Source organism: Schistocerca cancellata, chromosome 9 (genome assembly GCF_023864275.1).
Source record: "Schistocerca cancellata isolate TAMUIC-IGC-003103 chromosome 9, iqSchCanc2.1, whole genome shotgun sequence".
Lineage (NCBI taxonomy): Eukaryota > Metazoa > Arthropoda > Insecta > Orthoptera > Acrididae > Schistocerca > Schistocerca cancellata.
The window spans coordinates 477644575-477667717 of record NC_064634.1 but is presented as its reverse complement, the minus strand read 5'-3'; the positions used below and the strand labels follow the sequence as shown (position 1 = coordinate 477667717).

Genomic DNA, 23143 nt, shown 5'->3' with positions numbered 1-23143 from the left:
GGTAGCGTTCTCGCTTCCCGAGCACGGGGTCCCGGGTTCGATTCCCGGCGGGGTCAGGGATTTTCACCTGCCTCGAGATGACTGGGTGTTTGAGTTGTCCTCATCATTTCATCATCATCCAGGAAAGTGGCGAAATTGGACTGAGCAAAAGATTGGGTAATTGTACGGGCGCTGATAACCACGCAGTTGAGCGCCCCACAAACCAAACATCATCACATTTTGAGCGGGGTTGGCGTGGTTAAATCGGATTTGGGATGTTAATGTGAAGGGGTGGCCAGAAGCCCTTCCTGCCGCCACCCCATACCCCCCGTGACAGAATCAGAGTACCCCATCTGTCTGCGTCTAGTGCAAATCAAGGAAAAGTGCGGATGTGTTTCGAATGTCTGAGTGTCGTGGAACTGAAGCGGGACGTGGGAACCAGTCCGGTATTCACCTAGAGGGATGTGGAAAACCGCCTAAATACCACATCCAGGCTGGCCGGCACACCGGCGCTCTTGGTTAATCCGGCGGGCGGATTCGATCCGGAGCCGGCGCGCGCCTACCCGAGTCCAGGAAGCAGCGCATTAGCGTCGCGGCTAACCAGGCGGGTTACTTTCTGTAATATATTTATATGATCTAAAAAAAGCGGTGAAGCATGGGGGATCGAATGTCGGTTGGACCACTAATTTTTTCAGTCTCCGTTTTAACTTAGCCTTTACCTCTAACCGATGTGAGGAGTCTCCAGAAACAACAGGCATTTGGGATTCCAAGTTAAACCGTAGGTCCACCTTCTCAGGTAGCTAAAGACTTGCACCAGCACATTGGGCCGCATGTAGTTACTACTGTCATTATTATTACTATTATTTATCTATATGCATAGTGAAATTTGTACGGAACGTCACGGAGCGGGTCCTGCTTACACTTGTCCGATTCGTGTAGATTTCAAGCAGCTGTCTTCTGACACGCCAGATATACTAATGAACAAGGCTGCATTTCATTGCTATTGAAGCGATTTTTGCAGATAAGTAAATTATTTTTATATCATGTGTGTTCTGTTAAGAACGTCTGTCGTTTCTTGTTCTGAGACTGTTGTAAACCGTCTCGTTGTGTTCTGTAATTCTTTTGACACGATGAAAGACGTCAGCACACACTCTGGTTTGTGCCCCGTACACCTGTGCCCGGTCTTGCACGTGACGAAGCGGTACTCACCTTGTGACCCAGCCAGTCTTCACGAACCGGGTCCAGCGGCAACGGCTCGCCCTCAGCGTTCAGGTCCGTGATCACGTCCTGCAACACAGTGTCTCGACTCAGTAGGGGCGACACACACACACAAAAACACACACTCTGTGCCGTGTTCCGCATACACTATCGATGCTGATGTGATCTTTATGACTGAAGTGAGGCTTTATTTGTCGTGACGTGGAGGTAGCAGACGGGCAGTGACTCGAACAATGATGGCGAGTATGCAAGAAGTGAGCGTCTCCGTGTATGCATCGTCAGTGCAAACAACTTGTTTGCTTGCTTCTAAACGGAAGAGGCTGACTTCTGCGTTAATGGCTGTCATGACTACGTTTATTGGTCACGAGTAAGTGTAGAAATTGTCGTTTACCTTAACGATGCTGCAGAGTGACTGTTTTGTGATATTGTGTTATGGCCTCTTGCTGTCAGGTGCTATAACTTTTCGTGAAGCAATTACTAGATTATGCGCCTCACGTTAGACTTCGATGCACACTTGGATTGCAGAGGCATTCTTCTCCTTGTTGCGCCCTAGTCGCAGCCGCTTCCGGCATTTGTTGCTACTCTGAGTAAAGCTGCTGTACGGTGCGTCAACTTCTGTTTGGGCACGTGCCTTTAGGCTTATCTGCATCACTGAGGCATCTATTTTCTTTCCTACTTATTCAGTGGTGGCCATTGCTGGTATTGCATTAAAGACATGTTCAATGTACTTGTTTATTTCGCTGCTTTCTGATAACCTTGCGCTGCACGCATGCATTAGTAAAATACTATGCCTCCTTTTCTAATACTGCACTGTTTCAGGTGTACTATGAAATATTTTGCATACTGTATGAAGGACTTGGAAATCGATCAGACGAGTACTGTACATAGTGAACGGCATTTGGAAATCGAACGAGCGTTAGAAAAGGGAAGGAAGTGTACCTGACAATTGTGTTTGATAATAATTTTTAATGTTGATCTGCCTGCCAGATATAGTAGCCAGAAGATGCTGATTATGCCATTATGCTCATTACTGGATGGTATTTTGAGTGCAACCGATGTAACGTACTGACGTGCTAAAATCTGTTTGGTGGTACTATTACTTATGTAGAATTATCAGCTATAGAATTATGTTACCGAAAGACTGGGACTTATGAATATCCTAGTGTTTGTAGTACAATTTCACTTCAAACAAATTACTTGATGCTCTTATGAATAACTGTTTATTGAGGTCAAGTGACTTTTAGTTTGGTCAGTTTCTTTGCTGTTGGATCAATAATTGCATTAAGATCTGTTTAATAATCTTGAGCTACTGCTGATCTGAATAATTACCATGTTTCAGCGTAACAGTTTTTCTTATGATATATTTCATGATAAAGGCAATTATGGGACACACAGTTGTAATTTGCTGAGCTGAAAGTTTTTTAAATAAATCTATTTTATATAGTACATACGTTAATCAATCATTTCCACCCGTTCCAAATCTATCTGACAATGCTTTTCCCCAGCATCTAAATGACAAGCAGACAAAGGTAATGTACGCTGTTGGACATTAAAATGGAAATATCAGAGACGGTAAAAAATAAGGTTCGTTGGTTGGTTTAAAGAGGGGGCGGGGGAAGGGGTCAAACTGCTAGGGCATCGGTCCCTTGTTCCCAGGAAAGTAATTCCACAAGGGGAGAAGAAAACAAACGGGACGCACAGGACAATACCGAAAGGAAGGAACCACAAGATCGACAGAAAGGTAACAAACACTACAAGGAACAAAAGACGACAAGAAAATCAGAGAGACGCTAGAAACAGGTAGAAGACATTAAAACAAGAAAGCAGACTACCATTGCTGGCTGACCACGAGGAAAAAGAAAAGAGAAGCCAGTACTGATTGCGCATTTACGCTACAATAGAAAGAATACGTGAGTAACTTTGTAGATGGAGGCGTACAGAGCCGCCACCTCTGGAAGCATCATCGGATCTAACACTGCTGGCCATCGAGCAAAACGAAACTTGAATGACGGATGAAGGTGCGTCTTTTCATGCTGCTTCAACTGAACAAGAGAACTGATCAGTCGCAGCGGCTGGTGGCGGATGGCATGCCCGTCACTCAGAAACCCATTAGCAGATGTTTTGAACGGGTGAGACCATAGGAGAACGTGCTGGACGCGGTAACACCCTAACACCCTCTGCACAGGGGTAGGTCAGGGTGGCACGGGCAGCGGGCGACATCTTGTTCACGGGTAACGTCTGATAGAACTACTAGATAGGGCACAGCCACTGGTCTCTGCACGCCAGCAATGTGACCGCTGCTGTTGAAACTAACGGCTGAACGAACAAAGGTGATCCTGATGTGCACCCAGTTGCAGCCTACACTATTATATCACGTGCTGAACCCGTACGAGGATGGTGAATGCATTGTGTTGACGTTCGTTCTCCTCGGAGTCTCCAAGCATGGATTTGTCTACATCAACAACTCCCCTCCAGACTTACACAACTCGCCATTAAAATTGCTACACCACGGAAATGTGCTAGAGACGCGAAATTCAAGCGAAAGGAAGAAGATGCTGTGATATGCAAATGATTAGATTTTCAGAGCATTCACACAAGGTTGGGGCCGGTGACGACACCTACAGCGTGCTGACATGACGAAAGTTTCCAACCGATTTCTCATACACAAACATCAGTTGACCGGCGTTGCCCGGTGAAACGTTGTTGTGATGCCTCGTGTAAGGAGGAGAAATGCGTACCATCACGGTTACGAATTTGATAAAGGTCGGATTGTAGCCTATCGTGATTGCGGTTTATCGTATCGCGACATTGCTGCTCGCGTTGGTCGAGATCTGATGACTGTTAGCTGAATATGGAATCGGTGGGTTCAGGAGGGTAATACGGAACGCCGTGCTGGATCCCAACGGTCTCGTGTCACTGGCAGTAGAGATGACAGGCATCTTATCCGAATGGCTGTAACGGATCGTACAGCCACGTCTAGATCCCTGAGTCACCAAATGGGGACGTTTGCAAGACGACAACCATCTGCACGAACAGTTCGACGACGTTTGCAGTAGCATGGACTACCAGCTTGGAGACTATGGCTGTGGTTACCCTTGACGCTGCATCACAGACAGGAGCGCCCGCTATGGTGTACTCAACCAGGAACCTGGGTGGACGAATGGCAAAACGTCATTTTTTCGGATGAATCCAGGTTCTGTTTACAGCATCATGATGGTTGCATCCGTGTTTGGCGACATCGCGGTGAACGCACATTGAAAGCGTGTATTCGTCATCGCCATACTGACGTATCACTCGGCGTGATGGTATGGGGTGCCATTGGTTACACGTCTCGGTCACCTCTTGTTCGCATTGACGGCACTTTGAACAGTGTACGTTACGTTTCAGATGTGTTACTACTCGTGGTTCTACCCTTCATTCGATCCCTGCGAAAACCTACATTTCAGGAGGATAATGCACGACTGCATGTTCCAGGTCCTGTACGGGCCTTTCTGGATACAGAAAATGTTCGATTGCTGCCCTGGCCAGGACATTCTCCAGGCCTCTCACCAATTGAAAACGTCTGGTCAATGGTGGCCGAGCAACTGGCTCGTCACTATACGCCAGTCACTACTCTTGATGGACTGTGGTATCGTGTTGAAGCTGCATGAGCAGCTGTACCTGTACACGCCATCCAAGCTCTGTTTGACTCAATGGCCAGGCGTATCGAGGCCGTTATCACGGCCAGAGGTGGTTGTTCTGGGTACTGATTTCACAGGATCTATGGGCGCAAATTGAGTGAAAATATAATCACATGTCAGTTCTAGTATAATATATTCGCCCAACGAATACCTGTTTAACATCTGCATTTCTTCTTGGTGTAGCAATTTTAATGACCAGTAGTGTACTTTACATGTGCATAGGCTTAACGGGGTGTGAATGGTTACCATAATTCGCTTCATTACATCATTATTTAGATTTTTTTCCGTTTACATTTCTCGTATTCCGTGCCTCCAGCGGGACATGGAGCTCAGGAATGTGCACGTTAATTGAGGGTATACATTTTATCCAAGGGTGACATAGTAAAACGACTCCAAATAACGAAAAATTAACTTCCAAAATTTCTGCAAAAATACTGTTTAATGGGTTGGAGGAAGTTGCTCAACGGAAAGTTATTTGAATAAGCTCCACCGCATTGTTCTTAAGACGTTGAATATGTTCTCGGAGGCTGTTGAGTATCCTTGAAGCCTTTGTAAGGAAATGTTTTGGTCGTAGTACTGTATTCGTTCTTTGAATTTTTTTTTTTTTTTAGGAAAGAGAAATATAGGCTAACGAGAAACACTTTAATGAATGTTGTATTTGCTGAACATTTATCAAAACACCAAGTTATCTGGAGAGATCACTTCAGTCTCTTTCCACTTACATGAAGTTTCCAAAAAAAGAATTGTAATTCATTAGTGAGTGGAAATAACTTAAACCAGGACAGCCTTCATTGCAAAATCACATTCAGTGAACCGTACTCCAGAATTAGCTGAGCTAAGGAGCTTAATTTCCAGTTAACACGGCAACCTATCAGTAGTCTCATAAACTTGATACTACAGCTTTCCTGCGTTTCCTCGTTCGACTGGACTATTTTTAACAGCTGCTGGAGTTCTATGACAAGTACTGAACTGTATGTACACTGTCTTGCCAAATTTGAATGGTAATTCATTTGCCTCGAACCAACTGTTGATGTTTTCAAACATTTGTTTAGCAGCCTACACAGTAAGGAGAGCAGTAGTATGTCTTCTTCTTTCTTCAAGTGTTACGCATCTGCTTGCTACGCCCTGTTGGCAGAGCCTGTATTATCTGTAGCATGCTTGTATTTGAGCTTTACACTTGTTTCTTGATCTATGTGTTGATTTTTTCCCTATTAGTCGATAATTCATTATTATTTTGAGTATTCTGTTCTGATTCATTCTTGTGACATGATGTCTTCACTTGCTTCCACACTCTTTGGTCTGTCAGTTTATGCTTTAGTATCATACTTGTTGTTCGATTGTTACAGTATCGGATAGACCGTAGCCAGCTGCACTCATTAGAAACCTCACTCCCACACCTAGTATTCATCGTTCGTTTTCAGCTGTCCTACTTTCACTGTCATAAGGTATAGATGGTATTGCCAATGGTTTGCAAAGTTTTATTACGGGTTCTCTCCTTACCTTTTTATTCGGTATTTTGTTTATATTTCCAGTAATTACATGTTCCAATTTTTTCGATATGTCTTTCCCGTTTGTGACGGAAATGGTCTTTTCCATGAACATTAATTCACCTGCTGTCTCTACTTTCCGTTCCGTCATTACAATTTTGCTTTGGATCGTGTCTTGACGTTTAAAAACCACGACTTTTCTTTCTTTGGGTCGAGATTATTGGGTTATAATCCTCGAGAGTTATACTTGATTTATAAATGGGACTTCGAAGGACATCATCACTGCCAGCTATAAGAATTTGGTCATCATCAAACAGAGTTGTCCTCAGATAATTTCACTGGTTAAACCTATGGGTGTGAAACACTATTTATTTTCGCCAATGCCTCAACGTATCATCAACATTGGTCGTAAAAAGTATCAGAGACAAACTGTATCTTTATCGTGAGTCTAGGTTAGTTGTTACTTTGACATTTCCTTTTCTAGTAATGGCAATCTTAGAATCTTGGTATGTTTTTTTGGATTATTCTCAGTAAGTGATGTGGTATGCCTCTCCTGTCTACTGTTTTCCACAACATTGCCATACCCACGTTGTCAAAGGCTTTCAAGTACTAAATGAGTAGCAGATGTGTTTCTCCATAAATTTTACATGCCCTGCTAATAATGTTCACGCCTATAGTTGCATCATGTGGAAAATAGCAAAATTTGCGTCGAATGAGTGTGCAAGTACAAGATTATTCGTGCGTATCAGAAACAATCTAGGGTCTAAAGTATAACCCTTTGCTGCAACTTATCGGACTACTTCAAATTCCGAGGACCCGCTATTAAGCGTTGGGTAAGGAACTGACAAACTCTGCTGAAAACCATGACCATGTTATATTCCAGAACAATTTAACTTTCGAATGAAGATATCACGGATCATAGCGTCACAAACATTTCATTTTGGAGTTTTTCCGTAGCGTCAGCGGCGGTTTTTAATGTATGAATCGCCGTGCGTACCTGCCAAGTGGTTTTGACGCTTACGCTTAGATGACCGAGGGAATCGCTACGCCGATTTTCAAAATCTGTGGAGGGTCAAGCTCAAAGTGGAATTTTTTTAAACTGTGGTTCGCTTCCGTAACTGAAAGGCAAACGAGTACCGTTTGACTAGGAAATCATCTTGGCAGAGGGTTCATCGAATCACCTTCACAATTCTCTATTACTCCAATATCGTATAGCGCGTGGAAAGAACGAACACCTATATATTTCCGTACGAGCTCTGATTTCCCTTATTTTATAGTGTTGATCGTTTCTCCCTACGTAGGTGGTGTCAACAAAATATTTTCGCATTCGGGGGAGAAAGTTGGTGATTGGAATTTTGTGAGAAGATTACGTAGCAACCAAAAACGCCTTTCTTTGAATGATTTCCAGCCCAAATTCTGTATCATTTCAGTGACACTCTCTCCCATATTTCGTGATAATACAAAACGTGCTGCCTTTCTTTGAATTTTTTCGATGTACTCCGTCAGTCCTGCCTGGTAACGATCCCACACCGCACAGCAGTATTTTAAAACAGGACGGACAAGCGTAGTGTAGGCAGTCTCCTTAGTAGATGTGTACCTTTTCTAAGTGTCCTGCCAATAAAACGCAGTCTTCGGTTAGCATTCCCCACAACATTTTCTATGTGTTTCTTCCAGTTTAAGTTGTTCGTAATTGTAATTCGTAGGAATTTAGTTGAATTCACGGCCTTTAGAATTGGCTGATTTATCGTGTAACCGAAGTTTAACGGATTCCATTTGCACTCATGTGGATGACAGCACACTTTTCATTATTCAGGGTCAACTGCTACTTTTTGCACCATTCAGGTATCTTTTCTAAATCGTTTTGCAATTTGTTTTGATCTTCTGATGACTTTATTAGTCGATAAACGAAAACATCATCTGCAAACAACCTAAAACGACTGCTCAGATTGTCTCCGAAATCGTTTATATAAGTAAGGAACAGCAAAGGGCCTATAGCGCTACCTTGGGGAACCCCAGAAGTCACTTCTGTTTTACTCATTGACTTTCCTTCAATTACTACGAACAGTGGCCTCTCTGACAGGAAATCACATAACTGAGACGATATTCGAAAAGCACACAATTTCACAAGCCGCTTGTGTGCTACAGTGTCAAAAGCCTTCCGAAAATCCAGAAATACGGAATCGATCTGAAATCCCTTGTCAATACCACTCAACACTTCATGCGAATAAGAGCTAGTTGTGTTTCACAGGAACGATGTTTTCTGAACCCATGTTGACTGTGTGTCAATAGACCGTTTTCTTCGAGATAATTCATAACGTTCGAACACAATATATATTTCAGAATTCTGCTGCATATCGACGTTAATCATATGGGCCTGTAATAAAGTGGATTACTCCTACTACCTTTCTTGAATATTTGTGTGAACTGTGCAACTTTCCAGTCTTTGGATACGGATCTTTCGCCGAGCGAACAGTCGTATATGATTGTTAAATATGCAGCTAATGCATCAGCATACTCTGAAAGGAACCTAATTGGAATACAGTCTGGACCAGAAGACTTGCTTTTACAAAGTGATTTAAGTTGCTTCACTACTCTGAGGATATTTACTTCTACGTTACTCATGTTGGCAGCTGTTCTTGATTAGAATTCTGGAACATTTACTTCGTGTTCTTTTCGGAAGGCTGTGTTTAGTAACTCTGCTTTGGAAGCGCTGTCTTCTATAGTATCTCCACTGCTATTGCACAGAGAAGGCATTGATTGTTTCTTGCCGCTAACATACTTCCCATACGACCAGAATCTCTTTGGATTTTCTGCCAGGTTTCAAGACAAAGTTTCGTTGTGGAAACTGTTATAAGCATCTCCCATTGACCTCAGCGCTAAATTTTGTGCTTCAGTAAGAGATCGCCAATCGTGGGGATTTTGTGTCTGTTTAAATTTGGCATTTTGCGTCTGTTTAAATTTGGCATGTTTCTTCCGTTGTTTCGGCAACAGTGTTCTGACCCGCTTTGTGTACCACGTAGGATCAGCTCCGTCGTTTGTTAATTTATTTGGTATAAATCTCTCAACTGCTGCCGATACTATTTTTTTGAATTCAAGCCACATCTGGTCTACACTTATATTATTAATTTGGCAGGAGTGGAGATTGTCTTTCAGGAAGGCATAAAGTAAATTTTTATCCGCTTTTTTGAATAGGTATATTTTTCGTTTATTTTTGGAGGATTTGTCGGTTACAATATTCAGTTTCGCTACGGCAGCCCTGTGTTCACTAATCCCTGTACCTGTTTTGATGCTCGTTATTAACTCCGGATTATTTGTTGCTAAGAGGTTAAGTGTGTTTTAACAACCGTTTACTATTCGCGTGGGCTCATGAACTAACTGCTCGAAATAATTTTCAGAGGATGCGTTTAGCACAATTTTGGATGATGCTTTATGTGTACCTCCGGAATTAAACATGTATTTTCGCCAACATATCGAGGGTGAATTAAAATCACCACCATAACTGTATGAGTAGGGTACGTGTTTGAAATCAAACTCAAGTTTTCTTTGAACCTCAAGCAATTGTATCATCTGAATTGGGAGGTTGGTAAAAGGATCTAATTATTATTTTATTCCGGTTGCCAACAATGACCTCTGCCCATATTACCTCACAGGAACTATCTACTTCAATTTTGCGACAAGATAAACTACTTCTAACGGCAACAAACACGTCACCGCCAACCGTGTTTAGCCTATCCTTTCGGAACACCGTTAGGTTCTTCGCGAAAATTTCGGCTGAGCTTATATCTGGCTTTAGCCATCTTTCAGTGCCTATAACGATTTGAGCATCAGTGCTTTCTATTAGCGCTTGGAGCTCTGGTACTTTCCCAACACAGCTACGACAATTTACAACTGTTATACCGATGGTTCCTGTATCTACGTTCTTGCTGAGTTCGGCCTGCACCCTTTGTGACAGAAGCTCATCTTGTGTTTTCCCGAGACCTTCTAACCTAAAACTCCACCCAGTGCACGCCACACAGCTCTTGCGACCTGTGTAGCCGCCTCCTGCGTGTAGTGGACACCTGACCTGTCCAACTGAACCCGAAACCCAACCACACTCTGGCGCAAGTCGAAGAATCGGCAGTCTACACGAGCGCAGAACCGACTGAGCCTCTGATTCAGACCCTCCACTCGGCTCTGTACCAGAGGTCCGCAATCGGTCCTGTCGACTATCCCGCAAATGGTCAGCTCTGCAGCCTTTACCACTAGTGTTAGCCGCTCGAAACCAGAGAGAATCTCTTCTGATCCAAAGTGACACACATCATTGGTACCGGCGTGAGGAACTACCTGCAGTTGGCTGCACCCTGTGCTCTTCATGGCATCCGGAAGAACCCATTCCACATCTGGAATGACTCCACCCGGTAAGCGTACGGAGTACTCATTGGTTTTGTTCCCCCTCTTGGCAGCCATGTCCCTAAGGGGCCCCATAATGTGGCTAACGTTGGAGCTCCCAAATAACAATAATCTCATCCTCTGTGACTTTCCGGATCTTGCAGACTGAGAGGTTTCCTCTGAAACAAGACAGGCGACAGCATCTGGCTCAGCGACAATGTTAGCCACAGACAGCACCTGGAACCTGTCTGTCAGACAAACAGGGGAGGCCTTACGTGCGCCTGCCTGGGAAGCCTTTCGCTGCCTGCTACGCCCCAGGGCGACCTCCCAGTCGACCACAGGTGAGGGGTCAGCCTCAGTGCGAGCAGTAACTGGGTTTGCCACCGGTGAGGACCGATTGGAGGACTCGGACCTGTTGGACGTCCGCTGGATGCACACGGCCGGCCCACCGACTGAGGCCTTAAGCTGTGTAACCGAAGCCATCACAGCCTGCAGCTGAGAGCGAAGTGTCACTCGGCTCGCATCCGCACACAACAATCGAAGTCCCCGTCTATACTAAAGACCGTGGAAAACTAAACTACGCAGATAAACGGACTTTTGGCACGTGCTGCGCAACTATATTGTAGACCCTGACGAAAACGCAGGAACCGTGTCCATTAAATTATACTAAAACGCAGAGATTCAAAAACCTAACTACTGAAGCACTCAGGTGAAACTAAATAATTCGCCCGTGATTAAGAACTTGTAATATGTCACAAAATTGGTTTACATTCCGACGCAAACGAAAACTCGAGAACTGTGGCTATTACATCTTAAATAAACGCTTAGAAACTCAAGAAACTATACTATTAAAGCACAGAGATGTTATAAAATTCGTTCCTTATTAGGAACTCGTAAAAGTCACAAAATCGGTTACTTCTATGATGCTGCTTGTATCTCGACCGCCTACTGCTGCCTGACTGAATCACTCGAATGCTGGCAGTGGATACAATTTTGTCCACGACTGTTTTAGCTTCGGGGGAAGGAGAGGTTGCGTAGTAACGTTGCTCTTCACCAGCCTTTCCGCCAGTGTCCTGGATTACATTCCAGTCCTCTCTGCCATGTCTAATGACGCCGTTCGCGGGGATGCGCCCTGTTGATTCCCACGGGGAACAGGCGCTCCACGCTATACAGCAGTGTTATTCGGGTTGCCCGCACAGAAGGCGTTAAATGGCGAGACGACTTATGGCTACAGCTGTAGTTGAAGTGTGGCTTAGAAAGGGAGATACCTTTGCCTCCCTACTTTGCATCGCCAGTCACAAGTGCGGAAATAGAGCGTTATTCGATTTGATTCCACCAGCCAGGCATTACGTGGGTTGCACACCACACAGAGTTGACCGGAGAGGGAATCGGTGGTTCCGCTTCCGGAGCAGGCGGCCTGCTTTCTAGTTAGGTAGCCCGTCAGCTGACAACTGCCTGCAGCCTGTCTACGCCGACCGCCAGCTGTCCATCAGTCCTTCGCTTCGGGACTGGACTTAAGAATTTCTCAGAAGTGTCCATCAACCAGATTAGAACTTTCATTCAGAATGATATGAAGGACTTTTCATACGAGGTGCATTCAAGTTCTAAGGCCTCCGATTTTTTTTCTAATTAACTACTCACCCGAAATCGATGAAACTGGCGTTACTTCTCGACGTAATCGCCCTGCAGACGTACACATTTTTCACAACGCTGACGCCATGATTCCATGGCAGCGGCGAAGGCTTCTTTAGGAGTCTGTTTTGACCACTGGAAAATCACTGAGGCAATAGCAGCACGGCTGGTGAACGTGCGGCCACGGAGAGTGTCTTTCATTGTTGGAAAAAGCCAAAAGTCACTAGGAGCCAGGTCAGGTGAGTAGGGAGCATGAGGAATCACTTCAAAGTTGTTATCACGAAGAAACTGTTGCGTAACGTTAGCTCGATGTGCGGGTGCGTTGTCTCGGTGAAACAGCACACGCGCAGCCCTTCCCAGACGTTTTTGTTGCAGTGCAGGAAGGAATTTGTTCTTCAAAACATTTTCGTAGGATGCACCTGTTACCGTAGTGCCCTTTGGAACGCAATGGGTAAGGATTACGCCCTCGCTGTCCCAAAACATGGACACCATCATTTTTTCAGCACTGGTGGTTACCCGAAATTTTTTTTGGTGGCGGTGAATCTGTGTGCTTCCATTGAGCTGACTGGCGCTTTGTTTCTGGATTGAAAAATGGCATCCACGTCTCATTCATTGTCACAACCGACGAAAAGAAAGTCCCATTCATGCTGTCGTTGTGCGTCAACATTGCTTGGCAACATGCCGCACGGGCAGCCATGTGGTCGTCCGTCAGCATTCGTGGCACCCACCCGGATAACACTTTTTGCATTTTCAGGTCGTCATGCAGTATTGTGTGCACAGAACCCACAGAAATGCCAACTCTGGAGGCAATCTGTTCAACAATCATTCGTCGATCCCCCAAAACAATTCTCTCCACTTTCTCGATCATGTCGTCAGACCGGCTTGTGCGAGCCCGAGGTTGTTTCGGTTTGTGGTCACACGATGTTCTGCCTTCATTAAACTGTCGCACCCACGAACACACTTTCGACACATCCATAACTCCATCACCACAAGTCTCCTTCAACTGTCGATGAATTTCAATTGGTTTCACACCACGCAAATTCAGAAAACGAATGATTGCACGCTGTTCAAGTAAGGAAAACGTCGCCATTTTAAGTATTTAAGACAGTTCTCATTCTCTCCGCTGGCGGTAAAATTCCATCTGCCATACGGTGCTGCCATCTCTGGGACGTATTGACAATGAACGTGGTCTCATTTTAAAACAATGCGGATGTTTCTATCTCTTTCCAGTCCAGAGAAAAAAAAAATCGGAGGCCTTAGAACTTGAATGCACCTCGTAAATAGCTCACTAATTTTTTTAATTACACGTTTACTTTTTTCAGTATCTCTTTACAGTCCTGCAGTGTAATATGTCCCTCCTTCTCTGTGACTGAATCCCAACGTTTTGGATGCTCTATCTTTCCATCTAGGACACCACTTCTGTTCATCTGTCTAATGGCTCGGGTAACGATGGTAGAAAACTCTTCCAGAGAAAGATAACGACGTCCGTGCATAGATTGTTTCAACTTGGGCAGCAAGTCAATGTCTGGTGTCTGGGGGTGGGGAGTAGAGAGGATGCGGCAATACTTCCCATCCGTATTCACGTAGTTTTTGACTTGCAATGCTGTCGATATGCGGGCGAACATTGTCATGGAGAATGAGTGGCCCAGCCTCGAGCAACTGAGATTGGGTTTTGTGTATTTTTCTGCGCAGGTTTGCATGAAGTTACTATTATACACTGCTGTGACACTTGCTCCACATGGGACTCTGTTATGATGATACCTTGGTGATCATAAATAAATATCATTTGCTTGAGCTTTGATTGAGCGCGACGAAATTTTTTTGGACATGATGAATCTAAAGCCCTCCATTTACTGCACTGTGATTTCAACTCCAGTTTAAAGTCTCTAATCCACGATTCATCAATAGCGACAATTCGGCACAAGAATCCTCGACCTTCACGGTTGTTTGAGCAAGGTTGCAATGTTCAGGCGCTTTTGCTTCTCTTCAGTAGTCAAACAGTGTGAGACCCATCTCGCAGAATTTTTTTTCTCTTCAAATCATGTTTCAAAATATGGAACACTGATGTTGGTAAAAATCCTGTGGCTTGAAAGGTTTTCTCATAAGTCACTGTAAGATAGATGTTAACGAATGTAAAACAATGGTAACATAGTGGAGTTAAACAAATTAAACGTAGATTCTGAAACATTACAGTAAAAGTGATAGAAGAATTTTATTTGGGCACCACAGTAAATGATGAAGGCCTCGTGAGACGAGATATAACATGCAGAGTGGCTATAGCAAGAAAAGGGTTTATGAAAAAGGGGACTTTGTTAACATCTAATACGTATACAGGGTGGTCCATTGATAGTTACCGGGCCAAATATCTCACGAAATAAGCATCAAACGAAAAAACCACAAAGAACGAAACTAGTCTAGCTTGAAGGGGGAAACCAGATGGTGCTATGGTTGGCCTGATAGAAGGCGCTGCCATAGGCCAACCGGATATCAACTGCATTTTTTTAAATTAGGACCCCCCATTTTTATTACATTTTCGTGTAGTACCTAAAAAAATATGAATGTTTTAGTTGGATCACTTTCTTCGCTTTGTGATAGATGGCGCTGTAATAGCCACAAACGTATGCGTACATGGTATCACGTAATATTCTACCAGTGCGGACGGTATTCGCTTCGTGGTACATTACCCGTGTTAAAATGGGCCGTTTACCAATTGTGGAAGAGGTCGATATCGTGTTGATGTATGGCTATTGTGATCAAAATGCCCAACGCGCGTGTGCTATGTATGCTGCTCGGTATCCTGGACGACATCATACAAGTGTCCGGACCGTTCGCCGCATAGTTACGTTATTTAAAGAAACAGGAAGTTTTCAGCCACATGTGAAACGTCAACCACGACCTGCAACAAATGATGATGCCCAAGTATGTGTTTTAGCTGATGTCGCGGCTAATCCGCACATCAGTATCAGACAAACTGCGCGAGAATCGGGAATCTCAAAAACGTCGGTGTTGAGAATGCTACACCAACATCGATTGCACCCGAACCATATTTCTATGCACAAGGAATTGCATCGCGATGACTCTGAACATGGTGTACAGTTCTGCCACTGGTCACAAGAGAAATTACGGGACGATGACAGATTTTATGCACGGCTTCTATTTAGCGACGAAGCGTCATTCACCACCAGCGGTAACGTAAACCGGCATAATATGCACTATTGGGCAACGGAAAATCCACGATGGCTGCGACAAGTGGAACATCAGCGATCTTGGTGGGTTAATGTATGGTGCGGCATTATGGGAGGAAGGATAATTGGCCCCCATTTTATCGACGGCAATCTAAATGGTGCAATGTATGCTGATTTCCTACGTAATGTTCTACCGATGTTACTACAAGATGTTTCACTGCATGACAGAATCGCAATGTACTTCCAACATGATGGATGTCCGGCACATAGCTCGCGTGCGGTTGAAGCGGTATTGAATAGCATATTTCATGACAGGTGGATTGGTCGTCGAAGCACCATACCATGGCCCGCACGTTCACCGCATCTGACTTCCCCGGATTTTTTTCTGTGGGGAAAGTTGAAGGATATCTTTTAACGTGATCCACTGACAACGCCTGAGAACATGCGTCAGCGCATTGTCAATGCATGTGCGAACACTGCGGAAGGCGAACTACTCGCTGTTGAGTGGAATGTTGTTACACGTACTACCAAATGCATTGCGGTTGACGGACATCATTTTGAGCATTTATAGCATTAATGTGGTATTTACAGGTAATCACGCTGTAACAGCATGCATTCTCAGAAATGATAAGTTCACAAAGGTACATGTATCACATTGGAACAACCAAAATAAAATGTTCAAACGTACCAACGTTCTGCATTTTTATTTAAAAAAAACCTACCTGTTACCAACTGTTCGTCTAAAATTGTGAGCTATATGTTTATGACTACTACACCGCCATTTATCACAAAGCGAAAAAAGTGGTCCAACTAAAACATTCCGGACACTTGGATGATGTCGTCCAGGATACCGAGCAGCATAGATAGCACACGCCGGTTGGGAATTTTGATCACAATAGCCCTACATCAACACGATATCGACCTTTTCCTCAATTGGTAAACGGCCCATTTTAACACGTGTAATGTATCACGAAGCAAATACCGTCCGCACTGGCGGAATGTTTCGTGATACCACGTACGTATACGTTTGTGACTATTACAGCACCACCTATCACAAAGCGAAAAAAGTGATCCAACTAAAACATTCCAATTTTTTTACGTACTACGCGAATATGTAACAAAAAATGGGGGTCCTATTTAAAAAAAACGCAGTTGATATTCGTTTGACCTATGGCAGCGCCATCTAGCGGGCCAACCATAGCGCCATCTGGTTTCCCCATTCAAGCTACACAAGTTTCGTTCTTTGTAGTTTTTTCGTTTGACGCTTATTTCGTGAGGTATTTGGCTCGGTAACTATCAATGGACCATCCTGTATATAAAGGGTGGAGAGAAATTTTGACCCTGGATAGCTGATGCCAGTAGGAACAAAAATTACCAACGTTATGTAGGCCTACAACGCACGGAAACGTGCCGACACGCGCTCCGATTGGCCGCGGGGTTGCCTTGTTGCCGTTCTTCTGTTGACGGGCAGCGCTCTGATTGTCGGTTCACAAGTGCAAACGTCCCTCGCCTTGTCACTGCCCTAACGTGATACTCACACGTGTCAAGCAGGTCTTGCTGTTTATCTCCACCTCACGTCACAGGCATTCACACGTAAGCTTCGCTTCGGAGCACTCACACGTCACCTGCGCTTTAGTCACACAGTAAGCATGGCAGCACAGTATTCGTTTGAAGGACAACGAGACATGAGTTTTGTTTATGGACTATCCGACGGTAATGCGCACGAAGCTCGACGGTTGTATGAGGAACGGTACCCAGCAAGAAGCCACCCACACCCGCAATCGTTTACAGCAATTCACCGGCGACTTTTCGAAACAGGCTCGTTGGCGGGATATCATGGTGAAGCTGGAAGACCTCGAACACGACGGAATGCTGCATTTTAAGACACTGTTCTCAAACGCTTCGAGGAAGCACCTACGACAAGTACTCGAGCGGTTGGACACGACATGGGGGTCATGCATCGGTTGGTCTGGGAAGTTTTGAGGGATGACGGCCAGCATAGATTTAGTTTCCATCCTGTCCAAGAGCTAAATTCTGTGGCGGACTATGAACACAGGTTAGATTTTTGCCGGTGGTTTCTGCGACGTGTTGCTATAGATTCCAACTTGTGCGCCATGGCGTTGTTTACCGACGAGAGCACCTTCCATCGGGGTGGCCTTTACAACACTCGAAACGTTCATTACTGGACAAGGGGAAATCCTCACGTCACGTACGTCCACGGATACCAGGAAAGATTTTCGCTCAGCATTTGGGCAGGTATTGTGGATGACCGTCTGATTGTGCCAATCCGTCTACCTCCTCTACTTAGGGGGGAAAATCACTTTTTGCAAGAAACTCTACCCGGTCTGCTGGAAGATGTTCGCTGGAAATAAGGCTACGCATGTGGTTGCAGCATGATGGGGTGCCCGCAATAAGTCATAGTGGGCATGGATATTTAAATCAACTCTTCGGCGGTCGGGCAATTAGCAGAGGTGCTCTTAGGAGATGCCCCAGCGATCACCAGACCTCACGCTACCGGACTTTTTCCCGTGACGATTCTTCAAGGTTCTAGTTCACCCATCCGGACGCGAACCACCTATAAACAAAGAGGGATCTCATTCAACATGCCGTCAATAATATCAGGCCAATGCCAGGAATCTTTGAAAGACTGAAGTTAAAATCTTCTGGGTTATTAGGCCGCGTCATGTTTCTTCTAAAATGTTCGACGTTTCGACCCCACTGCTGGGATGTTCCTCAGGATCGTTTGGTCGCCACTACTGCTAACAGTAGTGGACACCAAAAGATCCTGAGGAAGGTCCCAGGAGAGGGATCGAAACGTCGAACATTATATCTACATCTACATCCATATTCCGCAAGCCACCTGACGGTGTGTGGCGGATGGTACCCTGAGTACCTCTATCGGTTCTCCCTTCTATTCCAGTCTCGTATCGTTCGTGGAAAGAAGGATTGTCGGTATGCTTCTGTGTGGGCTCTAATCTCTCTGATTTTATCCTCATGGTCTCTTCGCGAGATATACGTAGGAGGGAGCAATATACTGCTTGACTCTTCGGTGAAGATATGTTCTCGAAACTTTAACAAAAGCCCGTACCGAGCTACTGAGCGTCTCTCCTGCAGAGTCTTCCACTGGAGTTTATCTATCATCTCCGTAACGCTTCCGCGATTACTAAATGATCCTGTAACGAAGCGCGCTGCTCTCCGTTGGATTTTCTCTATCGCTTCTATCAAACCTATCTGGTACGGATCCCACAACGGTGAGCAGTATTCAAGAAGTGGGCGAACACGTGTACTGTACCCTGCTTCCGTTGTTTACGGATTGCATTTCCTTAGGATTCTTCCAATGAATCTCAGTCTGGCATCTGCTCTACCGACGATCAACTTTATATGATCATTCCATTTTAAATCACTCCTAAGGCGTACTCCCAGATAATTTATGGAATTAACTGCTTCCAGTTGCTGACCTGATATTATGTAGCTAAATGATAAGGAATCTATCTTTCTATGTATTCGAAGCACATTACACTTGTCTACATTGAGATTCAATTGCCATTCCCTGCACCATGCGTCAATTCGCTGCAGATCCTCCTGTATTCCAATACAATTTTCCATTGTTACAACCTGTCGATACACCACAGCATCATCTGAAAAAAGCCTCAGTGAACTTCCGATGTCATCCACAAGGTCATTTATGTATATTGTGAATAGCAACGGTCCTATGACACTCACCTGCGGCACACCTGAAATCACTCTCACTTCGGAAGACTTCTCTGCATTGAGATTGACATGCTGCGTCCTGTTATCTAGGAACTCTTCAATCCAATCACACAATTGGTCTGATAGTCCATATGCTCTTACTTTGTTCATTAAACGACTGTGGGGAACTGTATCGAACGCCTTGCGGAAGTCAAGAAAAACGGCATCTACCTGTGAACCCGTGCCTATTGCCCTCTGAGTCTCCTGGACGAATAGCGCGAGCTGGGTTTCACACGATCTTCTTTTTCAAAACCCATGCTGATTCCTACAGAGTAGAGTTCTAGTCTCCAGAAAAGTCATTATACTGGAACATAATACGTTTTCCAAAATTCTACAACTGATCGACGTTAGAGATATAGGTCTATTGTTCTGCACATCTGTTCGACGTCTCTTCTTGAAAACGGGGATGACCTGTGCCCTTTTCCAATCCTTTGGAACGCTACGCTCTTCTAGAGACCTACGGTACACCGCTGCAGGAAGGGGGGCAAGTTCCTTCGCGTACTCTGTGTAAAATTTAGCTGGTATCCCATCAGGTCCAGAGGCCTTTCCTATTTTGAGCGATTTTAATTGTTTCTCTATCCCTCTGTCGTCTATTTCTATATCTACCATTTTGTCATCTGTACGACAATCTAGAGAAGGAACTACAGTGCAGTCTTCCTCTGTGAAACAGCTTTGGAAAAAGACATTTAGTATTTCGGCCTTTAGTTTGTCATCTTCTGTTTCAGTACCATTTTGGTCACAGAGTGTCTGGACAATTTTTTTTTTTTGATCCACCTACTGCTTTGACATAAGACCAAAATTTCTTAGGATTTTCTGCCAAGTCAGTACATAGAACTTTACTTTCGAATTCATTGAACGCCTCTCGCATAGCCCACCCCACACTACATTTCGCTTCGCGTAATTTTTGTTTGTCTGCAAGGCTTTGGCTACGTTTATGTTTGCTGTGAAGATCCCTTTGCTTCCACAGCGGTTTTCTAACTCGGTTGTTGTACCACGGTGGCTCTTTTCCATCTCTTACGATCTTTCTTGTCACATACTCATCTATAGAAGAAACATGACGCGGCCTAAAAACCCAGAAGATTTTAACTTCAGTGACAACGGCCACGAAAGCCTGCAGACTTACATAATCTTTGAAAGAGTCCGGCAAAACAACGTTCCACGTTACCAAGCTTGTTTCGCGTCAGAAGGTCGCCAGTTCGAGTACCTGCTTTAAGTAAACAATGTCTAGCTACAAAGAAACCCCTTTTCAGGGCCGACACAATTTGTAAAAGACTTACTGTACGCGAACTAACAGCTGTTGACGGGTTTGTTCCCGGAATGTCTTATCACGAACCTATAATGGATGTGTCGGGACTCGAGCGGATTCACTCCCTCGTCCCCAGAGTGGAAAGCTGGCGCGCCACCACCGAGCGTGCGGACAGGCTTGAATACATCGCGATCTCCGGCAGGCAAAGCAATCGCGGTCATGCGTTGTCCACAGCATCTGGCAACAGGGCAATCCAGTGGCCAATCGGAGCGCGTGACGCCAAGTTTCCGTAGTTTAAAAATTCTGTGTTGTCGACCTACAAAACATTAGTAATTTTGGTTCTTACTGGCATCTGCTATCCACGGTTAAAATTTCGTGACGCCATTTTTCTCCACCCTGTAGATTTTAAGTGTTAGGAGATCTTTTGTCAAGGAGTTTGTGGGGAGTATTTGCTTGCGGATAACCAATAAGCAGCCAAGACAATAAGAGAACGCTAGTTTTTGAAATGAGATGCCACAGAATAATTTTGAGCCGTGTGTCGGCTCTCAACATATATCGCGCTGTGAAGATTGTTCTGAGTCCCTCCATTCCATCGTTAACTGATTCTTTCATATTTATCGTTATGCTGCGTACGATTCTGTTGAGATTCCCTCTGGCGGCGTGTCTGGTCTTATCAATCTTCGTGTCGTTGCTTCCTGTTAGCCTTGTGTAAGGGAATAAGATCTTTGGGGGGATGGCCGGTTGGTTGCCTAGCGGTGACGAGTCGGTCGGTCGGTTTTTAAAATCGGGGATTAGAGAATGTCGTAGGTTGAGACCGCGGCGTGGCGTGGCGGTGGAGAGACGGCTGTTATTCCGAGAAGCCGCGTGGTCTATCCTGGCGGTGCGAGACGAGTGGGACGAGTTGACGGGACAAGGGCTGTAAGCTCTTGCTGTGAGCACCCGGGGGCCACGGCTGTGGTTCCGAGGCACTACTTGGTGGGAGCGGCAACGGATGTCTTTAAATTTTCCGTCTGGAGGCGGGAATGATGGACTAGTAACTCACCTAATTTGAGGAGTGGTACTTCGCCGCCGTGGGTGCAGAGAAGACGAGGGCTCCAGTCACAGAGCGCGTGGCTGCGTGACTGTGCCCAGTTGGGTACGCTGGCGACGTGTACACGGTCGGGTGTGAGGAACCTTTGCAATGGAGTTCACCTGCTGTTTCTCTGATAAACTGCAAGTTAAGGTGGTTAAAGGTTTGGACGTTAATTGAAGAATTTTGGTTTGTGCAACCAGCGTCCTTTCTGCCTTGTGACCACCTGCGTTCGTGTTTCCTATCCCTGTCACTGGTGTATTTATAGACAGTGAACTTTTCCGCTTCTTATTACTGCCCGGTAGGACGTGTATTTTTGGGCAGAGATTATTGTTTTAGATTACATTTTTTCTGCCTTGTGGCCCCCTGCGTTCGGGTTTCCTGTCCCTGTCGATGGTGTATTTATAGACAGTGATCTTTTCCGCTTCTTATTAGTACTGTCCGGTAGGAAGTGTATTTTTGGGCAGTGATTGTTTTAGATTACATTTTTTTTATCCTTGTGGCTTCCTGCGTTTGGATTTCCTGTCCCTGTCGCCGGTGAAATTATAGACATTGATCTTTTGGCTTCTTATGAGTACTGCCTGGGAGGAAGTGTATTTTTGGACAGGGATTATGGTTCCTGATTTGATTCCTCCTCCTCCCCTGGCCTCGCGTGAGGTCGATGTGATTGCTGAATGTGAGGCGTTGTGGGTCTGTTAGTCCGCTTCTAGTCTGAGCATCTTTCCGGAGACAATTGTGTCCGCCCTTACACCCGGTCGGTCAATTATTTCTATCCCAGGACATTTTGGCGGCAGGACATGGTATTAAAGTTGTTAGTTATTGTAAAATGTTAAATGGTTGTATTTTACTCAGATTGTTTTTGGCCACTGATTAAAAAGGTTACGTTTGCCTTTCATTGGTGGGTTTTTAAAATTGTGGTTGTGGTCTTCAGTCCTGAGACTGGTTTGATGCAGCTCTCCATGCTACTCTATCCTGTGCAAGCTTCTTCATCTCCCAGTATCTACTGCAGCCTACATCCTTCTGAATCTGCGTAGTGTATTCTTCTCTTGGTCTCCCTCTACGATTTTACCCTCAACGCTGCCCTCCAATACTAAATTGGTGATCCCTCGAAGTCTCAGAACATTACAGAGTTTTGAAATTACGTGGCTTTAAAATTGATAGTTATTGTAAAAGGTAAATGACTGTACCTTTACATTGATTGTTTTAATCTGCTTGGCATCCTTCGAAAGTGCTAGTTCTGCCTCCCTGTTAGCGAGCCCTTGTAATTTAGTATCTTGTTGTGCCAAGCTGGCTCCCTACATGTTCGGTAACGAAATTGTAGGCAAATTGGTGGTTTTAGTTTTATTACTTGGAAAGTTTTAATGTTGATATTAACTGCTTTAACAAAGTCTGTTTTAAGTAAAATTGCTCGGCCGTTAACTGTGAAGTAAATTGTTTTGGAAAGGCACTCATGTCTACTAGCCTTTTTGGATCTGCTCCTGGTCAAGTGATAAGGAAATGACTTTTAATGGTTGAAGTAATCAATAAAG

General features: G+C 44.7%; 1 protein-coding gene across 1 annotated transcript in view; it reads right to left on the bottom strand.

Annotated features, from left to right (window-relative positions):
* LOC126101507 (diacylglycerol lipase-alpha) overlaps positions 1-23143 on the bottom strand; it is a 477330-nt gene that overhangs the window by 229780 nt on the left and 224407 nt on the right. The window contains exon 10 of the mRNA XM_049912151.1: positions 1189-1266. Coding sequence (XP_049768108.1) covers positions 1189-1266 — 78 coding nt within the window. The remainder of the gene's footprint in view (positions 1-1188; positions 1267-23143) is intronic.